At 40.9% G+C, this 24781-nt stretch overlaps 1 protein-coding gene and 1 long non-coding RNA gene across 3 annotated transcripts; one reads left to right on the top strand and one right to left on the bottom strand.

Annotated features, from left to right (window-relative positions):
* The first annotated feature begins 2558 nt into the window (after window positions 1-2558).
* On the top strand, window positions 2559-18884 carry polr1c (RNA polymerase I and III subunit C). 2 transcript variants are annotated; one of them, XM_042502052.2, is made up of 9 exons: window positions 2559-2714; window positions 3585-3656; window positions 6480-6587; window positions 7822-7954; window positions 9059-9190; window positions 9359-9511; window positions 13967-14116; window positions 17177-17293; window positions 18524-18884. In XM_042502052.2, the coding sequence occupies exons 1-9, from the start codon at window positions 2643-2645 to the stop codon at window positions 18652-18654; spliced, it is 1068 nt and encodes a 355-aa protein (XP_042357986.2). In that variant the 5' UTR covers window positions 2559-2642; the 3' UTR covers window positions 18655-18884. The 2 variants fall into 2 exon arrangements, with proteins under 2 accessions (XP_042357986.2, XP_087942794.1); XM_088086668.1 differs by lacking the exons at window positions 17177-17293; window positions 18524-18884 and adding an exon at window positions 14817-14968.
* Window positions 18885-22732: 3848 nt separating this feature from the next.
* On the bottom strand, window positions 22733-23907 carry LOC121955049 (uncharacterized). Its single transcript, XR_006106587.2, has 3 exons — window positions 23754-23907; window positions 23601-23685; window positions 22733-22980 (listed from the first exon to the last, which is right to left on the bottom strand). It is a non-coding gene; the product is annotated as an uncharacterized LOC121955049 (long non-coding RNA).
* Window positions 23908-24781: the final 874 nt, after the last annotated feature.

Here is a 24781-nt window from a genome sequence, read left to right as displayed (position 1 = left end):
ACGTCGATGACGATCTCAACGCTGATAGGCTGTCGCGGCGCGTCTTCATGCGACGACGCCGCAAAAGTTCAATTATTTCAACTCGAGCGTTGGACGCGAGGCGTTGGACGCGACACGAATTTCGCGTCCAACGCGCCGTGAATTTCGCGTCCAACACGTCCAACGCGCCGTGCAATCGTGTCCATCGCGTCGCCCGGCAAAATGAGGCGTCAAATCGCGTCTTTGCATTGACTTTGTATGTAATCTTGAGGCGCGATCATTTTTAATCGCGTTTGGTGGGTACACACCGTAACCGTGCGTACCCACCAAACGCGATAAAAATTATTTCATCATGCCTCAAATGAAATCGCGTCACGCCGGACGCTCCAGTTTTGACGCTCGTACAAAAACCCCAAAATGGGACTCGACGCGCGACGAAATCGCGCCGCGCGTTGAGCCCGCCCAAACAACAACATTTCTTCCGCCATTTCATTCTCGTTGTGATCGCTGCACCGCACCTGCTCTGGAGAAGTTCCCAGCGTCGTCTGCGGGCTAGGCGCCGACGTCGGTTCTGGGTGCATGCTACCCTACGGAGGCGGTGTGAGCTCGGCGAGTTCCAGCGTCTCCTGCAACAAGGGACAGGAACTGTCGTACAGCTCTGGGTGAGCGGTGACGGCGACGATAAGCTGCTCCTCCATTGTTTCTGGCGGTTTGATTAGATTTTGCGAGGGAACACCAGGACGTCTATACGTCAGCACGTCGATGACGATCTCAACGCTGATAGGCTGTCGCGGTGCGTCTTCACGCGACGACGCCGCAAAAGTTCAATTATTTCAACTCGAGCGTTGGACGCGAGGCGTTGGACGCGACACGAATTTCGCGTCCAACGCGCCGCGAATTTCGCGTCCAACACGTCCAACGCGCCGCGCAATCGCGTCCATCGCGACGCCCGGCAAAATGAGGCGTCAAATCGCGTCTTTGCATTGACTTTGTATGTAATCTTGAGGCGCGATCATTTTTAATCGCGTTTGGTGGGTACGCACCGTAAGACGTCAGGCCACAGAGTTATGCAGAAACAACACAGACGCCAAAGACTGATATTGATGTGGGTTTTTGTTATTGTTCCTACAGGAATAAAAAAAATTTATGTGCTACACCAAGGATCGGCTGTAACATCATTCTTGAAAGTGTAACAGCCACGCGTTATTATCTCATCTCGCATTATTTTTTTTACATCTAATGTCACCAGAGGGGCTCCGTACATTTTACGTCTTTAGGACTTAATGTTTTTAATAATGGCTATAAAAAATGCGTTCTGAAAAGTCAACATGTCTCAGAAAAATTTATCCAGTGATTTAAGGAGGTCTCTTTCCTACGACGGAGGATTAGGGCCACATAAAGGGGAAAAAAAATAATTATTTACGAGATTAAAGTCATTAGTTACGAGAAAAAACTCATTATTAATGAGAAAAAAGTCATTATTAATGAGAAAAAAGTCATTATTAATGAGAAAAAAGTCATTATTTACGAGATTAAACTCATTATTAACGAGAAAAAAGTCATTATTTACGAGATTAAACTCATTATTAACGAGAAAAAACTCATTATTAACGAGAAAAAACTCATTATTAACGAGAAAAAAAGTCATTATCAATGAGAAACAAGTCATTATTTACGAGATTAAACTCATTATTAACGAGAATAAAGTCATTATTAACGAGAAAAAAGTCATTATTAACGAGATCAAACTCATTATTAACGAGAAAAAAGTCATTATTTATGAGAATAAAGTCATAATATTCAAACCTGCTGCTTTTGGAGACACTTGTTAACATGAGGGCTACAGAGGATTTGGTTGAGTTGTATTTTAGGATAGGTTTCACAAACAAGGAGATACATAATCTTTTGGTACATCAGCATCACATTATCATAAGTATCAGGACTTTAAAAAGAATATGCAAGAAATTGCATCTTTTCCAGCGAAAGAACCAGTCGGACTTGGAGGATGTTGCTGCTTTTCTGGAGGGGGAAATGGCTGGAACTGGTCAACTGCAGGGTTATCGTTGGATGCATCTACGGGCTATTCAGAGGGGTTTCGTTGTGTCTCAAGAAACAAATCCTCCGTAGCCCTCATTTTGACAATGGTCTCTAAAAGCAGCAGGTATGAATATTATGACTTTATTCTCATAAATAATTACTTTATTCTCGTTAATAATGAGTTTAATCTCGTTAATAATGACTTTTTTCTCGTTAATAATGACTTTTTTCTCGTTAATAATGAGTTTAATCTGGTTAATAATGACTTTTTTCTCGTTAATAATGACTTTTTTCTCGTTAATAATGAGTTTAATCTCGTTAATAATGACTTTTTTCTCGTTAATAATGAGTTTTTTCTCGTAACTAATGACTTTAATCTCGTAAATAATTATTTAATGTGGCCCTAATCCTCCGTCGTACTTTCCTAATGTTAACACATGGGGAAAAGTCTTTCTGGGCCAGTGTGCATCACGTGCCGCTGTAGTTCCACTTTCGGCCACTATGTAAATTTTGCTTCAGAGGGTGGCGCACTTCCTGGGGGCTTGAGCTGGTAGCATGCAGTGTTCACTTCCGTGAACGGAGATGACGCGTTAATCATCCATTCTCTGCATGAGCTACATGGCAAGATGGCTGCGATCATGAAGAACGTGGAAGAAATCCGTAATCGAGTAATACTGGGTGAATTTGGTGTGAAGAATGTAAGTCCGTTTTTTAACGATGATTTTATGACAACATCCCGCGGCAGCTGCAGCGGACATAGTGTGACAGCATGTATTAGCTCAGAGGCCGGAGCGGACCACAACAGCAGAAGAGCCTGCGGAGTCCAGTCTCAACATCAGGACAGTCAGTGTGTGTTATAGTGTGTGTGTAATACAGAGCCGTCCTGCACACTCATGGCATTAAATATGAGAGCTAGTGCCATCTCACTGTCAATGTGATGCTTTCTGGGAGGACGACAGGACTTTGCCAGTCACCGCATAACATTAGTCCGCTCTGCTTTGCCTGATGAATCATATCTGATGGTTGAACTTACTGTGAGCTCTACCAGACTACTTAAAATACTGAATATCGCTTGAATGTAGTAACTTGTGATTTTGCTCAGTGGTATTCACAATATCAGTAGGAATTTATAATATAACAATTACAATATATATCGTGGCGACTGAACAGTAAGTTTATTATTTATTTACATGATATATGTACAATAGACTATAGGCTAATATGATAGGTACTGTCAGTCTGTGTTCGATGTCCAGAAGCTCTCTACATAACAGGAAGAGATCTGTATGCCAGTCACAGGTGCTGAGCAGAATATTCATGCAACAGCCACCACCACACCCAGCCTGCTGTCACTGGCCTTACTACAGGTTAATCACTGAGAAATGTCAGATTGGCCACACAAGGCAGTAATCCACACCATCTCCCAAACAGCATCAGCATCACTTCAGAACCAAGAATACACTGTGGATCTAAATTTAGTTTTTAAATTTATCCCCCAGCTCTGTATTTTTCATGTTTGCAGCCAAGTCCATTCTTTTGCTTATTGAATGATTATTTGTTGCTTTTAGGTTCATACATCAGATTTCCCAAGCAACTACCCTGGCTATGATGATACTTGGGATATGCAGAAATTTCAAAAGGTAAATTTCCATCATTTAAGATCTAAAAATAGTTGTTGGTGATAGGGGGAAAAAAATGATGTATTTGCCATCACTGGCGTTGCCACACAGAGTCATTTCTAAACCTCAAAGAATTAGAATTTCTCTTATTCCTTCTTTCCTTCCCTCCCTGCTTTGCTCTGCTCCTCTGTCTGTATGAAGCCGCATCACAACCTTTACTTTGTAGAATGGCAGTTTACAACCAGCTAAGTTGTTTAGAGAATGCCAGTTGGTCCAACCAAGTTTAAACGTTAATTCTTTATCATCATCTTTATTCTAATGACAACTTTTATGACGTTAAGGATCTGGTTATAAAATGAGCTAACTTGACCTCATCAAGCGCACACAGAAGCTGTGTTCTAGAAAGCACTTTCTATCCATTTTCCTTAATATGTGTAAGGCTGTCTTTAGGGAAATGCTATAAGAAATGTTTATATCTTTAAAATGTATTCATACGTATCTATAAAAAGCAAGAAAGTCAAGCTGGAATATTTCACATTTCTGGCCCAAAAAGAAATAATGACTTTTTTGCTTTTAGTTTTTTTTCAATCACACTTGAGGGCTCGGAATACCATGTGCATATGCATGGTAATGCACAAAAATTTAAACTGTGGATACAAATTCAGCTCTAGATGCAACTGTACATGTAACTCAATGTAGAATATATTTGTGCAGAGCTGCCAGATCTCACACATTGACCATGAGACTCAAGCAATGAATACATTTTATACATAGTGCCTGAAGGGAATGTCCCCTTATCTGGCACAAACATCCACTTGGACACAAAGATGAACTGATAAAAATTTGGTGTTCAAAGGTTAGGAACGTGTGAGAAGCATCCATGTTTCAGAATTTATAGCTTCTTTGCATGCCATTTGAAGCATTGTCAACCATGATGGCTACATGAGTGTGGTATGACATGGACATGCACTTTGCAACGTGCATGCATACAACCCCAGTGTGGTAATTGTAGTCATTCTATTTTATATTGCTATTTTCATGAAAATAAAATGGTGCTGTAAAGAAAATTTTGGTGCAGGTAATTTTAAGTTATATGCATTTGTGTATGTGCACAGAAAGAAGTACTTGAGTCCTGCACTTATTGTACAAACCCCAATCCCAATGAAGTTGGGACGTTGTGTAAAATGTAAATGAAAACAGAATATAATGATTTGCAAATCCTCTTCAACCTATACAGTGTTTCCTCTAGGATTTTTTTCAGCAGCGGGGGCAGGCTCTCCGGGGAGCCGTGGTGGCGTAAACAAATGAAGCTTTTTAAAGGCTGAATGTAAAAACAAAAAATAATAACAAAAATTCAACAATAAAATAATAAAAACAAGATATTTAATGTTCAAACTGATAACTTGTTTTTTTCATGCCTGCAACACATTCCATAAAAGCTGGGACAGGGGCATGTTTAGCACTGTGTTACATCACCTTTCCTTTAACAACACTAAATAAGCGTTTGGGAACTGAGGACAGTAATTGTTGAAGCTTTGTAGGTGGATTTTTTTCCCATTCTTGCTTGATGTACGACTACAGTTGCTCAACAGTCCGGGGTCTCCGTTGTCGTATGTTGCACTTCATAATGTGCCACACATTTTCAATGGGAGACAGGTCTGGACTGCAGGCAGGCCAGTCTAGTACCTGCACTCTTTTACCACAAAGCCACGCTGTTGTAACACATGCAGAATGTTGCTTGGTATTGTCTTGCTAAAATAAGCAGGGACGTCCCTGAAACAGACGTTGCTTGGATGACAGCATATGTTGCTCCAAAACCTCTATATACCTTTCAGCATTAATGGTGCCTTCACAGATGTGTTAGTTACCCATGCCATGGGCACTAACACAACTCCATACCATCACAGATGCTGGCTTTTGAACTTTGTGCTGATAACAGTCTGGATGGTCCTTTTCGTCTTTGGCCCGGAGGACACGATGATCATGATTTCCTAAGACAATTTGAAATGTGGACTTGTCAGACCACAGCACACTTTGTGTCAGTCCATCCCAGATTAGCTCGGGCCCAGAGAAGCCAGCGGTGTTTGGGTGCTGTTGATGTATGGCTTTCGCTTTGCATGGTAGAGTTTTAACTTGCGTGTGCGTAGTGCTCCTGACCCCACGTGGTAATATCCCTTAGAGAACAATTTTGATTTTTAATGAAGTGCCGCCTAAGGGATCGAAGGTCACAGGCATTCAGTGTTGGTTTTCGTCCTTGCCACTTGCATGCAGAGATTTATCCACATTCTCTCAATCTTTTGATGATATTATGAACTGTAGACGGTGAAATCCATAAATTCCTTGCAATTGTATGTTGAGAAACGTTCTTAAACTGTTGGACTATTTGCTCATGCAGTTCACAAAGTGGGGAACCTTGCCCATCCTTGCTTGTGAACGACTGAGCCTTTCGGGGATGGTCCTTTTATACCCAATCATGACACTCACCTGTTTCCAATTAACCTGTTCACCTGTGGAATGTTCCAAACAGGTGTTCTTTGAGCATTTCTCAACATTCCCAGTCTTTTGTTGCCTCTGTCCAAGCTTTTTTGGAATGTGTTGCAGGCATCAAATTCAAAATGAGTGAATATTTGCAAAAAAACAGGTTTATCAGTTCGAACATTAAATATCTTGTCTTTGCAGTGTACTCATTTGAATATAGGGTGAAAAGGATTCGCAAATCATTGTATTCTGTTTTTATTGACATTTTACACAAGGTCCCAACTCCATTGGAATTGGGGTTTTTAAGTATTGTGAGTTTTTTTAAACAATTGAGGGTGAACTGATTTAATGTGTGTTTATATGCAGAACTTCAGAATTGATATAGTGCATCTGGATGAGAGCAGTATGGAGTTTGACATGGTGGGGATAGATGCAGCCATTGCCAACGCCTTCAGAAGGATCTTACTGGCAGAGGTAGGATTTTCATTCTTGTCGTATCCATACAACTACATAATGTTGACATGAATAGGGCTGGGTAATAAAACAAACATGATAACTGATCGCGAAAAAAACTCAAATAATGATGATAAACTTTGGACATTTCTCCTCAATTTGAATAGATCTAATATTCTATCACACAGCAGAAATGAACTCAACAACAGCCAGTCGGTTTGTTGCCTCTCTGCTCTGCCTCTGCTCTTCTGTGTGTGTTATTCTCCACACCACAGTCAGTATGTTTACATCCACAGTTTTGTCGAACTACAGTTAGAGCTCAATTAGCCATTTAATTGGACTACTTTCCTTGTCCCAGTATACAAGCAGCGGGGGTAGTAGAGGTATGAACAATTCCAGCACAGTAGGTAGAGATTTGCCCCCTGTCAGCTAGTTGCTATTGGACATATATTGTTTAATATAGTCAATGATATAGACCGAAACACAATTATAACTGTTACAATAATTTCTGTTAATTATATATAATAATAATTAATGGAGCTTCTGCTCTACTGCTGCCTCTATCAGCTGTTGTTGAAGGTAAAGAGGAGTGAATTCAGATGTATTCTACAATTAAACTGATAGGCCTCTCAAATTTTTTAGTTGGAAAAAATATGTTTTACTGCGGCCCCGTCCACAGCAGGACATTGTTTAGCTTCTGTGCCAGTGTTATGGGACTGTACTTTATCTATCAGAGGAGGGGGGTGGCAGGGATGTGACTTTTTCATTTCAAATAAATATAAAATACTACCTTTTATTCACCTAAGCCAAAATTAAAAACACAAGTCCCTCTTCAGTGCTTACATTTCTTTTGACAATACCTTACCTGTTCTGCAGCACCCCTTTCCCCCTCATGAATAACCAACAGTCCCTATCCCTAACCACCGAGGGAGGCTGGTGCAGCAACCAGGAGCATGCAGAGAATGGCTAGTCCAGTTACAGTCCAACTGAGGTGTTAATTTGATGGAGGAAAATGACTTCTTGATCGATATGGGAAAAAATGATCATGGTGATAATTTTTGTCATATCATCCAGCCCTAACATAAGATATTGTTAAAGTCTTTTTTTTTGTTTATATATTGCCCTTTCTACTCAGTTTGTTTTCTAAGAGCACACAATTACGCTTACAAGTACTGTGTACATCTAGGCAGTTTCTTGCAAGTTTTTAATTTCATGCATATATATTGTGAGAATTTTCCATTATTCTTGGTTGTAGGTGCCTACCATGGCTGTAGAGAAGGTGTTTATCTATAACAACACATCCATTGTCCAAGATGAAGTCCTGGCCCACAGGTTAGGCCTCGTCCCCATCAAAGCTGACCCTCGCCTGTTTGAGTACAGGATCACTGGTAAAACAACACTTACACAACTGTCTGTTCACCACAGCGCTTCCATTTTACACTGCTGCAGTGGTTTACAAAAAGGCACATGAGAAGGTTTTGGCATGGAAAGCATTTTGTTCAGTCATTATCCAAGATCCAGTCTCTTCTAATTGGCCTACTTGTGCAATCTGCAAAAAGAATTGGCTTTCAATAAAAACAAGTTAATAGGAGTATGCAGAAAGCCATTTTATAGTCAGAAGAATAACACTGACAACCTGTAGCTGAAACCTGAAAATGAGCTGAACAGAATATGTGTGTATGGCACAATGAAATAACAGCTATGACCTACTGACTTTTACACCTTATTTTTAACCACTCAAAATTGTCGAGTCGATTAGCTTAATGTATATCACCATGACATAAATAAAATTAGGATGGGCTTATCGTTTCATCAAAGGCTCAAACAGTGATGATAGTGAGTAGAACTTCTTTCTCTAACAAACACAACACAAAATGGAACCAGCCATCTGATCCAAACCCTACATATAACAAACATTATAGTAATATTTAATACCAAGTTCTCATCTGACAATGTTTTTAAAAAACAGACATTATCAAAGTATGCATTTTAGTTTTTTTGTGGCAATTTTATTTTAGGTGTAAGATGCAGGAAAGTCACAGTAATTTAACTACACCTCATTGGTGTAGACTTCTTATCTTCTAGCCAGTTCTATCATCAACATATCATAGCAGATTTGTACTAGTATAGTGGGGAATTATTTGGCCTTGTAGTGTATGGGTAGATGGTATAGCAACTCTCTGTTGAGGAGCTGTTACTACATGTCTCATTCATTCCATTCATTGGTGGCTGAGGCTACAATACAAGTTGCAACCTGCTACTCTGTTAAACATTTACATGCATTTTGGGGTTCAGTATCTTGCCCAAGGATACTTTGACATGTGGACTGGAGGAGTGGGAGATTGAACCACAGATTGTCCGACAAGTGCACACTCTGCCTGCTCTACCTCCAGAGCCACTGCCGCCCTCAGGGTGGAACATACGTTCATAAGATGGACTGAAGGTGAACATAGTAGAGCTGAACATGTTTGGTTCTGTTTTGTTTATTCCAGATGAAGATTCTGTAGAGGAACATGGTTCAGAAATAGATACAATTCAACTGCAGCTGAAGATCAAATGCAGCAGGAACCCCAAAGCCAGCAAAGACTCCTCGGACCCACAAGAGTTGTATCTAAACCACATGGGTGCGTTTTGGTAGACACCAAATGATTAAGAACAGTAGATGTGATGAACAAATGATGGTGATTGATGAAAATAAGCCTCCTAACCAAATAATTTAGAAAGAATATCCCTGTGTTATAGCAAACAATAATGGCATTATATTTGTCTACTCTGTCCTGTGCTCGTCTCAGTTTATTCCAGGGACATTAAGTGGGTCCCCATTGGGAACCAGGCAGACGTGTTTGCAGACTTCACCATTGGACCAGTAAATGATGACATCCTTATTGCTCAGCTACGACCAGGACAGGAGCTGGACATTGTCATGCACTGTGTCAAAGGAATCGGTAAGAGCTGCTTAGTGTCCCGATGAGAGACTGGCCAGCTCAGTGCAGAAGACACAGTTAAGGGGAACAAGGGCAACTTTGTTTACATTTTAAATTACTATGAAGTTTGATTTCCAGGTCGTGTTTTCAAATCCAAAATGTACTTTAGCATGAAAAGTTTATTCATGAACTGAGATCCCAAAGTGACAAAATAATAATAACTTATGGTTTCTCACAGAGCTTTCATCAAAAACATGTTTACAAAAATCTGTGTTATTTTTTGGTGGAATACATTATCGATAAGGTATTTTACATTTTTTTCGAATGTTTTAATATCTGTACAAATTATACAACACACCTTCCATGTTCATACATCACGTCAAGTCAAGTCAAGTCAAGTCAAGTCAAGTCAAGTCAAGTCAAGTCAGTTTTATTTATATAGCCCATTATCACAAAACAAGGTTTGCCTCAGAGGGCTTTACAGTGTACGACATCCCTCTGCCCTTACACCCTCACATCACCCAAGGAAAAACTCCCCAAAAAGAACCCCTGTAACGGGGAAAAAAAAGAGGAAGAAACCTCAGGAAGATCGGTAGAGGATAGTGAGGGATCCCTCTTCCAGGACGGACAGATGAGCAATAGATGTCGAAATAGCAAGTGAAATACAATCATGGCAAAAAAGGAAAGAGAAAGAGAGGGGGAGAGGGGAGAGGGGGGGCACAGAACAATAGAAACAGATGCATGTCATATTACAATAACGGTAGGTGTGAAATTAGTAATTGCTCTCTATGATGATGTTGATAGAGATGATAACAGTCTCATGCATATGTGAAAGGGAGTTGTCCAAAGGCAAGATCACAGCATCGGCGCAACCAGGACCAGACCACGATCAGGGCGAGCTGGGGCACAGAATCAGTACAGCCACAGCACGAGCACAACCAAAAGGCAGGGTCGCAGCATCAGCACAGCTATCACCACGGTCAGGCACAGTCAAGGTTACGGCCAGGATCCAGGGAAACTAGGGGAAACAAGGGAGCAGGAACGCCCCGAGAGGCAACGGGATTAGCGTAGTGCAGTTCAACAGACCCAGGCTCTGTAATCGCGAGCCCCAGGTGGTGAGAGTACCACATGGCTATCACAGAGCTGGGTTAAGCTTGCACATGGCAATGCAGTAAACAGACATGCATGATTTCTGATGGCAGCATTGAGAGAAGGAAAGGAGCTCAGCATATCAGAGGAAGTCCCCCGCAGGTTAAACCTATGTCAGTTTAACTATGGGCTGGACCAGGCAACCTGAGCCAGCCCTAATTATAAGCTTTATCAAAGAGGAAGGTCTTAAGTCTACTCCTTAAAAGTTGAAACGGTGTCTGGCCTTCCCTGACCTAAAATGGAAGATGGTTCCATAGGAGAGGAGCAGGTAGCTAAAGGCTCTGGTTCCTAACCCACTTTTGAAATTTTGGGAACCACAAGTAACCCTGCTTTCAGAGCCAAGCAGTGATCTTGAGGGTTGGTAAGGAACCATGAGCTGTGACAGATAGGATGGAGCCTGACCATTTAGAGCTTTATAAGTAAGGAGGAGGATTTTAAATTCAATCCTGGATTTCACAGGGAGCCAGTGCAAAGAAGCTAAAACAGGAGAAATATGATCCCTTTTCTTGCTTCCCCGTTAAAACACTCCAGCAGCAGCATTCTGCACCAGTTGAGAGAGACCTAAGAGATTTGTTTGGGCAACCAAATAATAGGGAATTACAGTAATCCAGGCCAAGAGAGGTGACAAATGCATGTACTAATTTTTCAGCATCTGTTTGTGATAGGATATGTCTAATTTTTACATGTTACGCAAGTGAAAGAAAGTCAGCCTCTTGAAGTTTGTTTTATATGGGAGGCAAAGGATAAATCCTGGTCAAATAAACCCGAGGTTCCTTACAGTTGTGCTAGGAGGCCAAGGTAATGCCATCTAGAGAAATTAAATTGTTGGAAAAGGAGCTTCTGAGGTGTTTTAGCCAAGAACAGTAACTTCAGTTTTGTCTGAATTCAACATCAGGAAATTACGGCTCATCCAGGCTTTTACATCCTTAAGACATGTTTGAAGTCTAGATAGCTGATCAGTTTCATCTGGTTTCATAGATAGATATAATTGCGATCATCAGCATAACAATGGAAATTTAAGGAATGTTTTCTAATTATGTTGCCTAGAGGAAGCATATATAAGTGAAAAGGATTGGTCCAAGCATCAATCCTTGTGGCACTCCAAAGCAGACCTTTGTATGTGCGGAGGGTTGATCATTGATGTGAACAAATTGGGAACGATCTGATAAGTATGACCTAAACCAGGCTAGTGACGCTCCTTTTTAAGGCCAATTTGAGGATTCAAGTCTGTGCAGTAAGATTTGATGGTCAATGGTGTCAAATGCAGCACTGAGATCTAATAGGATTAAAAACAGAGACCAGACCTGTGTCAGAAGCTTATAAATAAGTCGCATAATTTTTACTAGTGCCGCCTCTGTAAAGCTAAGTGATGAACTCTAAAGCTCGACTGAAAGTCCTCGAATAAACTGTTGTCTCGAGAAAGTCACAGAGCTGATGAGCAACCACTCTCTGAAGGATTTTTAGAAATAAAGGGAGATTAGATATCGGTCTATAGTTAGCTAAAATCTCAGGATCGAGAGTGGGCTTCTTTAGAAGAGGTTTAATGACAGCTACTTTAAAAGACTGGGGTACATAACCTGTCAATAAAGACGCGTTGATTATATCTAATAAAAAGTTGTCTAATAAAGGTAAAAACTTCCTTAAGGAGCTTAGTTGGGATGGGGTCTAGCAGGCATGTTGATGGCTTAGATGCAGAAACCAAAGTATAGAGTTGATGAAGGTCAATGGGGAGAAATGGTTCAGATAAATTTCTGGTCTTGCTGCCATAATCAGGCTATCTGAGTCCGGGGTCAGGTCAGTTGAGGGTAAGAGGTGATGGATTTTATCTCTAATAGTTATGATTTTATTATTAAAGAAATTCATAAAGTCGCCACTGCTTTAGGGCTGAAGGAATACAGGGCTCTATAGAGCTGTGACTCTGAGTCAACCTGGCTACAGTGTTGAAAAAGAAACCTGGGATTGTTTTTTGTTTTCCTCAATTAGTGATGAATAATAGTTTGCCCTGGCATGGCGGAGGGCCTTCTTATAGACTTTAAGACTGTCCAGCCAGACTAAACGGACTCTTCCAGTTTGGTTTAACGCCAATGTCTTTCAAATTTTCGCGATGTTTGTTTCAATTTGTAATCTGGAGGTTAAACCATGGGGCTAATTTTTTTGTTTCATTATTTTCTTCTTGAAGGGTGCAACAGGAAAGTCGAGAGCTGATCGCAGTGAGCCAGTAGCATTATCGATGAGACAGTCAATTTGGGAATGACTTGCTAGTAGTAGTGTGCTCAGGAGTTGTAAGACATGGTAATGATGTCAAAGCAGAGGGAATTAGTTTCTTAAATTTAGCCACTGCTGAGTCAGATAGACATCTAGAAGAGTAGCTCTTACTGAGAGGCTTGTAGTCAAGTAATAAAAATTAAAAAGTTATCAAATAATGGTCAGACAGAGCAGGAATCAGGAAAGACTGATAAATCTGCAATATCAATGCTTCAGACAGACTAAATCGAGGGTGTGATTGTAGCGGTGGGTGGGTTTATGTACACACTGACTGAAGCCTATTGAATCCAAAAGTGTGGAGAAAGCAGAACTAAGGCTGTCACTATTAACATCCATGTGAATGTTAAAATCCCCTACGATAATAATTTTGTCTGATTTGAGCACTAAACTTGATATAAGCTCAGAGAACTCAGATAGAAATTCAGAGTATGGGCCGGGGGCGCGGTACACTATGACAAATAGAATTGGCTGTAAAGTTTTCCAGGATGGGTGAGAAAGACTAAGAAAAAGGCTTTCAAATGAATTATAGTTTAACTTGGCCTTAGTGTGAATTGCTAAGCTTGAATCAAAATAGTAGAAGCGACTCCTCCTTTCGCCAGTGTCCCGCCAAGTAACGTGACTATTTATATGACCAGGAGGAGTGGATTCATTCAGGCTAACGTACTCTTCAGGACAAAGCCAGGTCTCAGTGAGGCATAATAAATCAATATGGTTATCCGATATTAAATCAGTGACTAAATGAGCCTTGGTTGATAAGGATCTAACGTTCAAGAGTCCGCATTTAATTCTCCTGTTATGATGCTGTATGACAGGAGATGAGTTAATTTTATGCGAGATTTTCATGTACAACTCCCTTTTGTTTATTTTTTAGTATTAAACAAATGAAGTGGTCGGGGACAGACACTGTTTTTATAATATTTACATTATGGGTGTGTGGATCAAAGCTAGAGGAAGCTCAGAGAAGCGTGTAAGACTGCGACTCTGAAACCTGGTCCCAACTCTGGTTTGTCATGGCTGTGTATTGCTTACTGATATGTACTTTGATAATCGTTCTCTGTTCAGGTAAGGACCATGCCAAGTTCTCTCCAGTTGCCACAGCTAGTTACCGACTCCTCCCAGAGATCACCCTGCTGGAGCCGGTGGAGGGAGAGAAGGCAGAGCGCTTAAAACGCTGCTTTTCACGAGGAGTTATAGACATAGAACATGTAAATGGTAAGTAACAGCTAACCTCTCTAATCTAAAATCAAAAACAAAGCAGCTCTGTAGAGGTCATGATGAAACAAATTGCAGTTCCAGTTCCAAAAAAGTTGGGAAACTGTGTAAAACGTAAATTGTAAAGCAGACGTAAATCAAAACAGAATGCAATGATGTTCAGATCTTTTTTGACCTGTATTCAGTTGAATGCAGTACTGAGACAAGATATTAAAGTTTTTTAATCATTTTTTGTAAATATACACTCATTCTGAATTTGATGCCTATAGCGTGTTCCAATTAAAAGAATTCAGAAATTTGGGATAGGACTGGGAAGGCTGGAAGAGCTGTAGAATGTTAGAAGTTTCTTCTTTGGAACATTTTACAGATAAACAGCTAACTGCTAACAGATCCAGAAAAATCTCTGCTTGTCAGGGGCAAAGCTGAAACTAACACTGAATGGCCATGACCTTTGACCCCTCGGGCAGCACTGCATTGATCCTTTGGGGACAACGACGGATTTTTAATAAATGTGTAATGCATTTGATGGTTGAATATCTTAAGTTTTTATCATACAATGATGACACAAATTTTTAAAATAAAGTGATTTATATAAAACAGAAAAGTCACAGCTGAGATGTAGCCCTAAGTACCCCCCTCCTCTCCACCTCCTCTGTTTACATGATAACGACATGATAATTGCTCTCACTCTTTCAAACAGGTGGTCAGAATGGCGCAGCTCACTTGTCCTCTCCAAATATGACTAGAGTGCACGGACAGGGCACAGTCTATGTCAGTGCCCCTCTTCTGCTGATGCGAAACGAGGGGGGCCAAAAGCTACCAGATCCACAAGCATAGATCTAAAGCTAGCCCCAATATTTTTTGGCCGATAAGCAGGGTTAGGTAATAGGGAGATGCGCCGCTTATCAGTCAAAAACGTCATATGTGAGTGCCGCACCAACATGACGATCAAATCACTGTCTGTTTTTGCTGTAGACAGGGCTAATAATAACACCGTCTTCAGAGATAGATATTTGAAATCAGCTGTATCATTAGGCTCTGTCCAGAACCTGCTGGATCAGTGGGATAGGGGGAAATGCATAGAGCCTTTCTTTCAGCCACGGGGATGCCAGCACGTCCTTCCCTAGCAGAGGATAGTCATTGTGAATGGTGAACCAAAGTGGGCAGTGCATTGAGAGCCGTGATGTGAACACATCGACACGGGCTCAGTAGAACCAAATCCAAAGTTCATTCAGCTGGCCCTGAATGTGTGCCACTGACATCGAAAGTAAGTGATTGTGTGCCCACAAGTGCACCTGAGATGCCTCTTGGTTTAGGGCTGTGGAGTGGACTCCGCCTTGTTGGTTTATGTACTGCTGCACTGCTGATGCTGCCACCATCAGTCTTGGCATCACCATCCACTGATGCGCTGAGACCGTGTGACTCTGGCATAGAGCTTGAGATGTCCTTTATATACGCAACTATCTGTCCCCAGACAGGCGTGCTAGCATTGACCAGGGATTCAACTGCAGACTCACAGAAGTTGAAACATGTTTGGGCACGAAGCAAAAGTATCTCTCCTGTACTAGAACTGGGGCTAGCTGGGCCTGTATAACACAGTGAAACATGTTGGACTGCGAGCAAACTGTAGCATGGCCTTTCTTTAGAGTGTTCAGAATCCATGGAGATGGATAGCGAAGTTGCTTCCATACTAACAGCCTGTTTGACAGTGCTGGCCTCTCACCACAAGAGGGCGGGGGTTGTGAGGGTGTGTGCTTAGTGACTGTGTCTGCTGAGTGTTTTTCAATAGCAAGGGACACAATAACACCAGCTTCCGTTTGCTGCTGTGGGAACAATTGTCCTGACAGGAGGGTGTCGTTCATGCCCTCTCCCCCAAAGGGAGTAACAAGGTCCTGCATGGCTTTTTACCTCTGCCCACCTGGCTGGGCTGCTGCTGGCAGAGAGGGTGAGGGAGCCAGCTTCGACTGGTTGAGCGCTGGGTAGATTGGCTCACCTCCGATTGTCGGGGCCTCTCCCACGAGTAGGATGAGCTGGCAGAGCTGGGCTGGGTAGGAGGGACAAAGTGGGCTGGCCAGGGGTTATGAATCTTTTTCTTTTTCTTTCAGTGGGTTCATCTGGGTGAGATGACATTGGGTAACCACTGAGAAGCCCATAATTCTCCCAGCGTCCTGAGCAGTGCATATGATCATGCTTAAAGAGAAATCTGTTGCTTTTCTGAGCTCCGTATATATGTCTCTATGGTGGCCTTGCATTCTAGGTCACGCAGGAGGCAGGCCTGATAAGCTTGGAGGATAGCTAGGTTATTCGTCATGGCGGCCTCACCGCCTTGTAAGATTTTTCAGCCAAAGAGGCAGTGAGCTGGCGGCCTGAACCATGTTTCTAAAAACATTCCTCAAGTGAGGAATAGTAACTCAGTGAGAGAAACTTGGTTTATATTTGATCAGCGCTGCTTAGTTTCACTGTTTGGTCTCAGTTTTTTCAGCCTCCATTTTCACTGTGCAGGAAGCAGTATAGAGCCTGCTCCCTGTTAACAAAACCTTGCTATTTCAACTAAACAGGGTGTTAAAATGTGTTTGAAAACATTTTATGTGAGAAAAAGTCAGTGCAATAACGTAATCTAGCCTCCTGATGTACTCCTTTACTTTTTGTGTCCATGGTGGTGGCATCGGTGGTGGGTAATAAGAAAATGTGGAAGTACATTGTGTAGTTTCGAGAGACAGCTCGACAGTTCTAGAAACTAGTTAGATGGAGGGAAGTTTACCCTAATTTATTTACACATAATACCCACATTTTCATGATTAAACCTGGATGGAAACTGCCAGAGTATCCCCTTAAGACTTTTGAAAAATAGAAAAAACTGAATAACCTTTTATTAAAAATAATACATTTTCACCCATTTGATCATTTATTTAATAGACGTCTGTTTTATATAGTCTCACAGTGCCCAAGCAAGAATGTAAAGATGATAGAAGGCAGAGGAGTTAAATTCTTAGTTAGTCTGGATTGAGTCCTTCAGCTGTGTAAATAAAATCATCTGTCATCTTGTATTGTCCACCTCAGGGAAGAAGGTTGCTAAAGTAGTGAACAGTCGCTTGGATACATGCAGCAGGGAAGTCCTCCGACATGATGACCTGAAGAATGTGGTGACGCTTAGAAGACTGCGAGACCATTTTATCTGTACGTTCACAAACCTTATTCACATGCATGCATTGCACATAACTGCTTTCCACACAGAATTCAAAAGTCCTAGTCAATCAAAACAATGCGAGAAGATCAATACTACTTTCATATGTGTATGGTAAATACAAAGCAACAATCACCTGGCTGTTAATACCAGAAGTGCATTTCTCTGCAGCGGTCACCATGGACTCTCCTTCTCTGGTCTGCTGGTCACATAAAGAGCTCTGTTTCTGTCTGTTCCTCTGTGTGTGGGTGTGTGTGTGTGTGTGTGTGTGTGACCTCACCAATCACTATTTTTTCATTGGATTGGGTTGAAATATGTCCTGAACATTTAAGACCCTAAAGAAACTTGGCAACATATTTTCATGTCACTGTATTGCTGAATGGTTACAGTAATCAAATTCATAATAGAAGGTTACACAGAAGGCACTTTTTCTATACATGTTTTAAATATCTTTATTTTGAAGCATCCATAATACATGTTTCCATAAAATGGACATATTATCTCATTTTGATTAACTTTTTTGATACTTAAACTATAGTTTCACATGAAGGATTCTTCCTATCGTCTTGAAACTTGTTTATGGAAAAGTAGTACTATTCATGACATATATATAAAAAATAATTAAGGATGTAATATTACACCTTAATCATAATTTTTTTAATGCATGTTTTTTATACATGATGAAAGAACTTCCGGGTGTGATAGAAGTACACATCATAGAAATGTTTTTGCAAGAAAGTATATATATATATATATGTGTGTGTGTGTGTGTGTGTGTATGTATGTATGTATGTGTGTGCGTGTATATATATATATATATATATATATATATATATATATACACGCACACACACACACATATATAAATACATATGTTATACATACACATACATACAAAACCATAATTAGAACCATATAACAAAATGAGTTTAAAACTACATTTTGTCAAAAACACAAATTTTATTTGGACCCACTGAAAATTAGCACCTATGTCTTCCAGGAACTCCACTGAAAACCCATTAACATCACCACATCACATTTTCTTATTCAGTGTGCAGAGGCCAGTCATTGTCTGGGGTCTGTCCTCAAACAGAAATACATTAAACTGTGTACTTCAAAATTTGTTGATTTATTGTGAGACATATAATATATTCATATATATCATGCTTTCCTGATAGCGTGCAGGCCTAATGTCCACTCATGGATCTCTTCCTCTCAAACAGTTACTGTGGAGTCGACCGGCATCCTGCCTCCAGATGTCCTGGTCACAGAGGCCATCAAAGTCCTCATGGCCAAGTGTCAGAGGTTTCTGAATGAACTGGACTCTACTGCCATGGAGGGAAGTCCTGACTGAGCATGCTCAGAACAACCACAGTGGAGCTGATGTTGACATAAGCCACAGTTTGTCAGGCCTGATATTGTTGATACTGTTCCTCCTTTTCAAAAGCAGATATAATTATGGTAGTTGGACTTACATCTAGGTATGTGAAGAAACTGTTTTCTTTAGTGTTTTGTGCCCTGCTCTTGACTTTTCTTAAGTAAACATGCTGAAGCTAATAAAACATCACTGCTGTTCGGAGATGAGCCAGGCCTGGGCAAAATCATTCATCGCCGTACAATGCATGCAAGTCAGGTTTGTGGTCTGACTTTGCTCTCTGATTTTGCTTTTGCCGACTAGCTCTGATGTTGTGCGCAAGTAGGCAACAATAAATTCACAACATCGCCCAGGGCATGATGGGGGACACCTGGCTCTCACATGATCAAAAAGCTGGTTGGTTAAGATGTTGATTCAGCAATATGACATTTCAGATAAACTTTTAATTTTCATTGAACTGGTGAGATTTAGATTTGATTTGTGTAGTTAGTAGGATAATTCTGTTAACAGAGCATGTGTTGTGGCTGATGGTGCAGTTACCTGCCAGAGAGACTAAATGCATTCATCATAAACTATATGGAAAGTACTGGATGTCAACATTGGACTGTTTTACTCATAAAGTATTGAGCAATGCAGAGGTGCCCAGTAGCTCACGTGAGTATCGTAGGCGTTCCATGTACAGAGGTGATGTGCTTGCTGCAGCAGCAGCACCTTTGACTCCAAGTTGTGGCACTCAGCTGCATGTCGTCCTGTGTCTCTCCCCCTTTCACGCTTAATCTGTCCTATTGAATTAAGGCAAACATGCCAAATAAATAATATTTTTTAAAAGAAAAGAAGTATTTAGAGACTTGTGGTCAGTGAGATGTGAAGATTCTTAAGATAACATCTGTACAGATGTGAAGCCCTGACTATAACTGAATGATCTTTAATGAAAGATCAAATGGACATAATGCTGATGTGCATGATGTACTTGCAGGACTATCAGTTTACTTTTTTATCATGCAAAATCAGTAATGATTCTTTATAATTATCTCAAGTTTTTATAGACCTGATTAGTCTACACTGGACAAAATTTTTAACACAATGTTTTGTCTCCCATTTTTCACAGATTTACGTTAAAAATTTGAGACTTTCATGCACACAAAAGACTTATTTCTCTCTGGTCTGGTCAAAAATTTGTTAAAATTTGTGAGCACTCCTCTTTTTCCAAGAGAGTCAATCCGCGTGACACTTGTGGCATCATTACTACACAGGTGTATCCTTGCTGACTACAGGAATATCCACCAGATCTATTGCCCGTAAACTAAATGTTCATTTCATCACCATAAGTCCTCTCCAATGTTCCTTGTTGCTGCATTGGGCAGTAGACTGGCCTCACAACCACATACCACTTGTAACCACACCAGACCAGGTACCCCACATCCACTGTTTTCACCTGCACCTGCTGATGCAAACAGTTGTTTGCACAACTGAAGAATTTCTGCACAAAACATCATCTATCTGGCACTTTGGAGAAGTGTTCTCTTCACACACAAAGAGAATTTACATTGACTGGGCAGATGGAAAACAGTGTAAATGACATTGTGTGAGCAAGCTATTTGTTACTGCCAAAACATCAGGTGCCAATGTTGTGAACAGAGTGCCCCACAGTGGCAGTGGGGTTACAATGGACACAAGTCCTGAAAGCTGAAACAAGTTCTTGAATGGCCTGCATACACTGAGCATGCTGGGGACATTCTAGATTAGCATTTTTCTCAGAGAACATTTTTACATTGACAACAACACGTGTAAATGATTAAACGAACTAGAAAATGCATTTCCATTATGAAATGGGTGTGAATACTGACAGCTGAGATGAATTCAAAAGTTGGATATTGAACAGATATTTACTCCAGACCCAGCGAAGTCTTCTTTACTCTGTTCCACACCGTTGGCAGTAGGAGTATGTTTCGATCACCTCCAGGATCCTCACCTTTAACCGCTGGGCCATATTTTGTTGAGGTAGACCTTTATTTTGAAGAGTACGGCGCAAACATGAGCTAATCAGATCAAGAGGGCGTTGAAGCACCACCCACCAATGAAAACGAAACAGCTGTGTTCGAAACCGCCTGCTACACTTGCAGTATGTACCGATTTGGTCAAAATGCAGTATGCATTATGCCAACAAAAGCAAAATACACAGTTTGCCAGAAATACCCGGATGTTATACTGATTCGGAAAAAATCCTCAGTGTGCATTGGACCAGTCTGCCTCGCCTACTGTTTCCCACAGTGCATTGCTCAGACAGCACAACTATTGATGCATGTGTCACAAGTTGCTCAGCTATCACACGGCTGGCCACACCTAACGCACCAGATGGTGTCCTTGGCTTGCCCTAGTGTTACACTTTATTAATTAGGCCTTGTCCAAAACATTTTTTTTTATCTTTTAAGGTCATTAACATGACAAGGTAAACCACATACCAATATATGCTAATAGGAGTACAATTATACGGGACACATGAGCGAATTTATTCTTTATTTTCTAAATATTATTTCTTTGACTTGTCATGCCTTTAGGATAGTGCAGTTAGAGAAGGTCAGAAAAGGGGGCGCAAAAACGGGAATGACGCACAACAAATGACCGCAAGTCGGAATCGAACCCTGGCCGCTGTTAAAATATCTAATCTCAATGAAGCTGTGTGCTCTACTCACTAAACTAAAGCCCTCTTCAAGAAAAGGAGTCGTCACCGGCAAACCAGCTCGGGCTTTCACATGAACAGCACATAATCAGAAAGTTTAGTTTTAGTAGAATTTGGCAGTAATGCGAAGGTAACGGCGGTACATCGGGTCACTTCCAGTTGTTAGAAAGGCGTTATTCATCTCACAGGTACGCCTTCAGCACTATCGTCCATCGTCACTTGTTTACTCTATTTCAAACCGTAAATGGATGCTACACGGTAGCGGTTTGTTTGCTTCCGCCTTCACTAAACCGGAAACCAGCCATGCCCGGCTCAGCATACTGCGGAACGGATCGAACAAACATTCCATGGATGTATTATACTGAAATCCATAAATCCATCCTACATACTGCTGTCGAACGTAGTGGGAAAAAAGTACTTGTTCGAAGAAGGTCCGCGTATGAAAGTATAATTCATTGTCAGACGGGATTGAACAATCGAGAAATCGAACTTCAAAATAATGGTCGAATTTTGTTTATGTTCACTTCCTTTTTGTGATTTAATGGAAAAGAGTGTTAAAAATTAAAAGGACGGTCACATGACGCGAAAGTAAAAGTAACGATGTCAAAATAAAAGCCCAGAGAACTAAAGTAGATAGATACACTGTTATGAATTAATTATTTTTTTAAATTATTTTAACCATGTAATACGTGGTAACTCGGGCTGTAACTCAAACTTGTCAGTTAGAAGTCTTGCTGCAGGTTTTGTATAGATCAGATACGTCATACGCCATGCCACGTCATTAGAATCATAACTCTTCTGTATATATTTATTGTGAACGCGTGTAAAGGAGAGGAACACACACTGACAGCTTGACGCCGGTGCGTTTGTGCCTAACTTACAGTACTATGTACAGTATGACGTGTCTCTTGCAAATCTCTGCACAGGAAAGTCGTGCAGCTCTGAATTTTTGTGTGTGCATTCCTTATATGAATATCTATCATCATGCATGTTGGCTGAGATCCATTGTGGCATTATGATTTAATGAAGTATTACAATTTTCTGACCACGAAATAAGCGCATCTTGGGCTGTGAAGCACCCGAACAGCTGATCTTTTCAGGTTAGCTCGCGCTTAACAGTGGGGAGACTCGCTGGGAGTTTGGTGCAAATCCCAGCATAATGATAATAATTTATTATTATTATTATTATCGTTATTATAAAATTATGATTAATATTATTAGGTTGTCACTTGGACAGCCTAATAAGGGGGTGAGTGAATATAATATTGTTACCAGAAAAAGGGGGCTCGACAACGCCACCCTTGGAATTTCACCCAGAGAATTAATTTTACAACTTAAAGCACACAGGTTCGTTAACTCAAAAGACAGGAGACGTGGTTTCAAAAATTAAAACACATTTTATTAAATAATTATTGTTAAAAGCACTGGTCAACCATTCACACAGTAAGGGGAGAGGGAAAAAAACTTATTCGGGGCTGAGGCCTAGTGGATGAACGAGCGCTAGTGCAGGGGGAGGGATCCACCAAAAAAAATAATAAACACGTGACAGACACACTCAGTGAAGAAACCCACTCCCAGGGACACAGCAGACAGGGGAGACCACCGCCACCACCGGCCTTCAGCAACTGAAAGCAAGGCAAATTAAACAAATTAGTGGGGTTGCAACAGAACAATACAAAACAAAAAAATAAATCAGAACCTAATCTAACAAAAAATATAATTAATGGGCAGGTCGCAAGCTTAAATTTAACAAAATATAATCAATAACTGCCCAAGCAGAACATAAATGTAACCAATCATAAAGGAAGGCTGAAGAAAAGAAAACAAAACCCAAACCCAACAATGACCGAATTACATATAGAAAATCTTTCACTTTAACCTAATTTAGAAATTAATTGCATAAGTAGCCAAAATCAGGGTTAATCCAAAAAAAAAAAAAAAAAAAATACAAATTAACCCATACAAATAATCCAAAAGTAACAGAACGTAACCCACACGTTTACACACTCACACACTCATGCCTACAATATTTAAAATTGTGCTTCGGCCCGTGGCGTGCGGCCGAGCAGCCGTCACGCACAGGACGTTTGAACAAGCAATTAAGCCTTCACGCCGTGCCGTGGAAGCCAAGCAGCAGCAGGGCAAAGCAGAAGCCCCAATCAGCTGGTTACATTAACACCTAACCAAGAAAAATACTATTAGCATGGCTGAACATGATGCGGTGCGCGCTACGAGATACACATACCTTTTCGGTCACAGCCGGCACACACACAGACACACACGAGAGGAGGGAGGGAGAGAGAGGGCTCCGGGCAGCGACCAGCGTTTACCTGTGACCACACTAGCATTAGCCAATTAATAGCATCAACCATACCGTAGAGAGAGAGGGGGCACTTACTACGGCCAACAAATGCAGCAGCACCTACACGGGGCACGGAGCGGGGCACAGGCACTCGCCCTGTCGGCCAAGCGACCTCCGGCAAGAAAGTCACGCGCCGGTGATGACGGAGGGAGGCGCAAAAGGAAGAACTGGTGGGAGGATGCCGCTTTTATACCAGCCCACCTCATCACGGCCACCAGCAGCGCTCATTACCAGCAGCGGCAAATGACAGCGGATAAACATCTCTATGCTGCTACATATTCAAAACAAAACACTGAAAACAGACTTTAACATTTACTGTGCCCATCCCATTTGCCGTGCATGTTGGACAGGGTCCTCTTCATCTGATTCATATGCTGCTGTCAGGTGAAGGAAAGAAAATGTTACTCTATGACACAGTCTTCTGTTGCTGTGGCCCATTTAACCAATGTTATTCAGCAACTTGTTTTACTGTGAAGATAAATAAGACCAAGTTTTCCAAAGAACAAAGTCTTGGTAAATACTGTAATTAAACTGAAAATCTAATTTCTCGCCCAGTGAAATTCTATTTATGAGACAATTATGTGTTTGGGAATTTTTTTAGGTAACAGTGTGTACCAACTTTTTAAAAAAAAAAAAACAAAAACTAAACCTTATTGTGGCTGCACTAATTTTTTTTTACTCAAAAAAAAACAACAATAACAATGAAAATGGGTTTGGTGAGTTTGTGTTCTGATGACCTGAAAAATAATGTTCATCTGAATGTCTAAATAGAAAGCAGTTACGCTCTGACTATCAATATCTTACTACTCACAGAAATGACAGGGTATATAGTCAGTATGTGGTCGAAACACTCATGGTGTGGCCAGTAGAAGAGCTGGTAATCTTAAGTTAAAACTAACCATATACTCAAACAGGTAACATGTGGGAAAGCTCTAAAATGTGACATTTTAACACATGAATTGCTGGAGGGGTCAGGAGGTTGGACACTCCACTTCAGAGCTCCCAGAGCCATGCAATCAAAGACAGCTATGTGGTATCCTGAAATATGGGCCGTTTAAATCTCT

This window comes from Plectropomus leopardus, chromosome 13, assembly GCF_026936395.1.
Source record: "Plectropomus leopardus strain MGB_pleo_1.0 chromosome 13, ASM2693639v1, whole genome shotgun sequence".
NCBI lineage: Eukaryota > Metazoa > Chordata > Actinopteri > Perciformes > Serranidae > Plectropomus > Plectropomus leopardus.
This window is presented reverse-complemented; position numbering and strand designations above follow the sequence as displayed.